This window comes from Etheostoma spectabile, chromosome 10, assembly GCF_008692095.1.
Source record: "Etheostoma spectabile isolate EspeVRDwgs_2016 chromosome 10, UIUC_Espe_1.0, whole genome shotgun sequence".
In the NCBI taxonomy this organism is placed as follows: Eukaryota; Metazoa; Chordata; class Actinopteri; order Perciformes; family Percidae; genus Etheostoma; species Etheostoma spectabile.
In genome coordinates this window covers 494,704-497,286 of record NC_045742.1, presented here as the reverse complement: position 1 = coordinate 497,286, position 2,583 = coordinate 494,704, and the positions used below count along the sequence as shown (strand labels likewise).

At 43.7% G+C, this 2,583-nt stretch overlaps 1 protein-coding gene across 1 annotated transcript in view; it reads right to left on the bottom strand.

Annotated features, from left to right (window-relative positions):
- gria1a (glutamate receptor, ionotropic, AMPA 1a) overlaps nucleotides 1-2,583 on the bottom strand; it is a gene marked incomplete in the record, with an annotated part of 67,784 nt that overhangs the window by 14,742 nt on the left and 50,459 nt on the right. Inside the window, 2 exon segments of the mRNA XM_032528684.1 lie at nucleotides 512-759; nucleotides 1,266-1,436. Of these exon segments, the coding sequence (XP_032384575.1) occupies nucleotides 512-759; nucleotides 1,266-1,436 (419 nt within the window).

Genomic DNA, 2,583 nt, shown 5'->3' with positions numbered 1-2,583 from the left:
GGGGGGGGGGGGGGGGGGCTTCAGTTTCAAAGCAGATGTAAAACCATCCACCACAAATGCTTATGATGAAGGTTTAGAAAGTAATTAAAGGGCAGCAGGAAAACACTTGTTGCTTAAAGAGGACGGGAAATCTCATAGTCCAACTTTACACTTCTGCTAGTGCTCACAAGTCAGCTGTGAATAGGCTAGCTGCACACATACATGTGCATGAGCAAAAAAGGACTTCAGTGGTGATAATGGGCATGATGAAGTTGTAAATGTCTTTGTGACTGTGTGCAAAAGAAGGAAAAGGTTCAATGAAGTTTACTGAAGTGTAGAATGAATGTTGTGGTTAATATGCATTCAAAGTAAAACAGAATACTAATACTGACGCGTCATGTTATGATAAAAAGATGCACAGATGAATGAGCTCGATGGACAGATCCACATGTGACAGATGACGCTCATGCACGAGCTCCAATAAAAGCACTCGGAGGCTTTTATCCAGCCACGCTGCATTGGCAGGGTTTACCTGAGAGGGGAGCCCTTGGGTGTGGCGATGCCATAACCTTTAGAGTCCAGGTTTCCTCCCACCTTCATAGTATCGCACGGTTTCCTCTGCTCTATGTACTCGTTCATGGTGGACTCCAATAGGTAGGCATACTTGCCCTTGGACTTCCTGACTCTCATTACGCCCTCGTCTGTGGTCTTGACAAAAACGGACGGGTCGGCCGCCTTCATGTAGGACCACATCTTCTCAAACACGGCGATCTTTGACCTCTGACCCCCAGAATGTTTTACACGAGAGGGATGGGAAGACGGAGAAAGAGAGAGCATCAGTGAATACTTTATCTTATTGCTGTATGATGCTGTGTTAAAGGTATCAAACAGCATTCTCAGGAAATTAATTTTAGAAACTATTTATGGTTATTTTATCAACAGCAATTTAATCTGGTTATATTTTGTAGTTCTCTATATAGTAGTTTCATTTTTAGTGGCGGAGTCTGCCCTTCCCACCCTGAACTCAGGAACAGGACGTGTGGCAGGTTCCAAATTCAGCATTTTTATCCCATCAGTCTCACCGTTTGCTGTTCACTCTCCTGTTCACCGTTACTTAGTTACTGATAATGCATTTCCTTCTTATACTCCTTCAAATTAAAAGCATTCAACTGGCTGATCACTGGGGGGATTTTATTGTGAGGCATTTGCGGGAAATGCAATGTAATTGTCACAAAGGTTTGATTAATCAATCGTGTGAATGGAAGCTTGAATTTTGGTTTTCTCACCCTGAAGAATTCTTTGGTGGAGCCGGCATCCAGTGTCCCATAGGCGATCTCCGTCTGCTTGGCCAAGTCCTCAGCACTCTCGATAGGTGACACCATCCTCTCCACTGTCAGGAAGGCAGCCAAGTTGGCAGTATAGGACGAGATGATGATGAGGGTGAAGAACCACCAGACGCCTCCAACAATCCGGCCAGACAGAGAGCTAAAAACAGGACAGGATCTTTGGTTGGTCATAGATAGATTTATAGACCACCATCAAGAATCAATTCTATGTTCAGGCAGCAACTTGAAAAAAAAAAAACTGCAGGCCTGTTTTAATCAATTATTCACTCTGCCCCTTTTCTTGCATTACCAACAAAAGGAATAGAATAGGAGCAGCAAAAGCGATACCACCTCGGTTCTGTTCCTGGCCAGTTTTGCATGCAATCAAGATAAGAAATCTAAAAACCTTACGATGTTCACACCACCCAAATGACCTACATTGCATCACACCCCCTCTGCACTCACACACTTTTCGTTTCACCAGCCTTGGAGAGCTTAGACCAATGTGCTGAGGAAAGATAACCAGTTCCACAAAGACCCACTCAGCTTCCAGCCCGCCAAAATTAATCTCACTTTAAGAAAGTTGCCAATACGTTTTCATGGAACCACGCACATTAATTGGGATTAATAGGCAGAGGAGAACACTTGCTCTAATTGCACTTTGAAAAAACAAAACAAGAAAACAACTGGATGATTTGCTAAATCCTCTGAGTCAAATCCCTGCCTATCCTCACTCTCTCTATCTTCACCTCAGGAGAAGCCATCCTAAACAGCAGAAACCATGTTGCGTTACATATCGGGTCCCCAACAAGTGCCGAGGCACAGAGCGGCGGAGCTTACGCAATGGAAATGACACAAATCTGAAACAAAAAAGGCTTTCATGATTCACCTTTGTGCTGTCAAGCCAAATGGAGCGTGAACATGAAGGCAAGATTAAGTATGAAAAAAAGAAGGGAGAAGCTAAAACATAATCATTTAAGATGCTTTTCAGATGATGGGTGGATGATGAAAGAGCAGTCAGGCAGCGAGTGGAGAGCAAACACAGAATGGATGCCGAGCCTTTGAAAATCAGAGCTGTCTGCAGGTTGTGTGTGTGTGTTTTTGACTTGTTCACTGATCGCTGTTCAAAAGGGTGTGCATAAGGTTAAGCTTTCTCTGTGCAGTGAGAAAAGCATCATGCTTTTCTGGATGCCTCAGTGCTTTTTTACTACTGTAGCAAACAAGTCACCATCCTCCTGCGTCAAAACTCTCCATTTCAGCCCTGTAGAGATATGGTAAA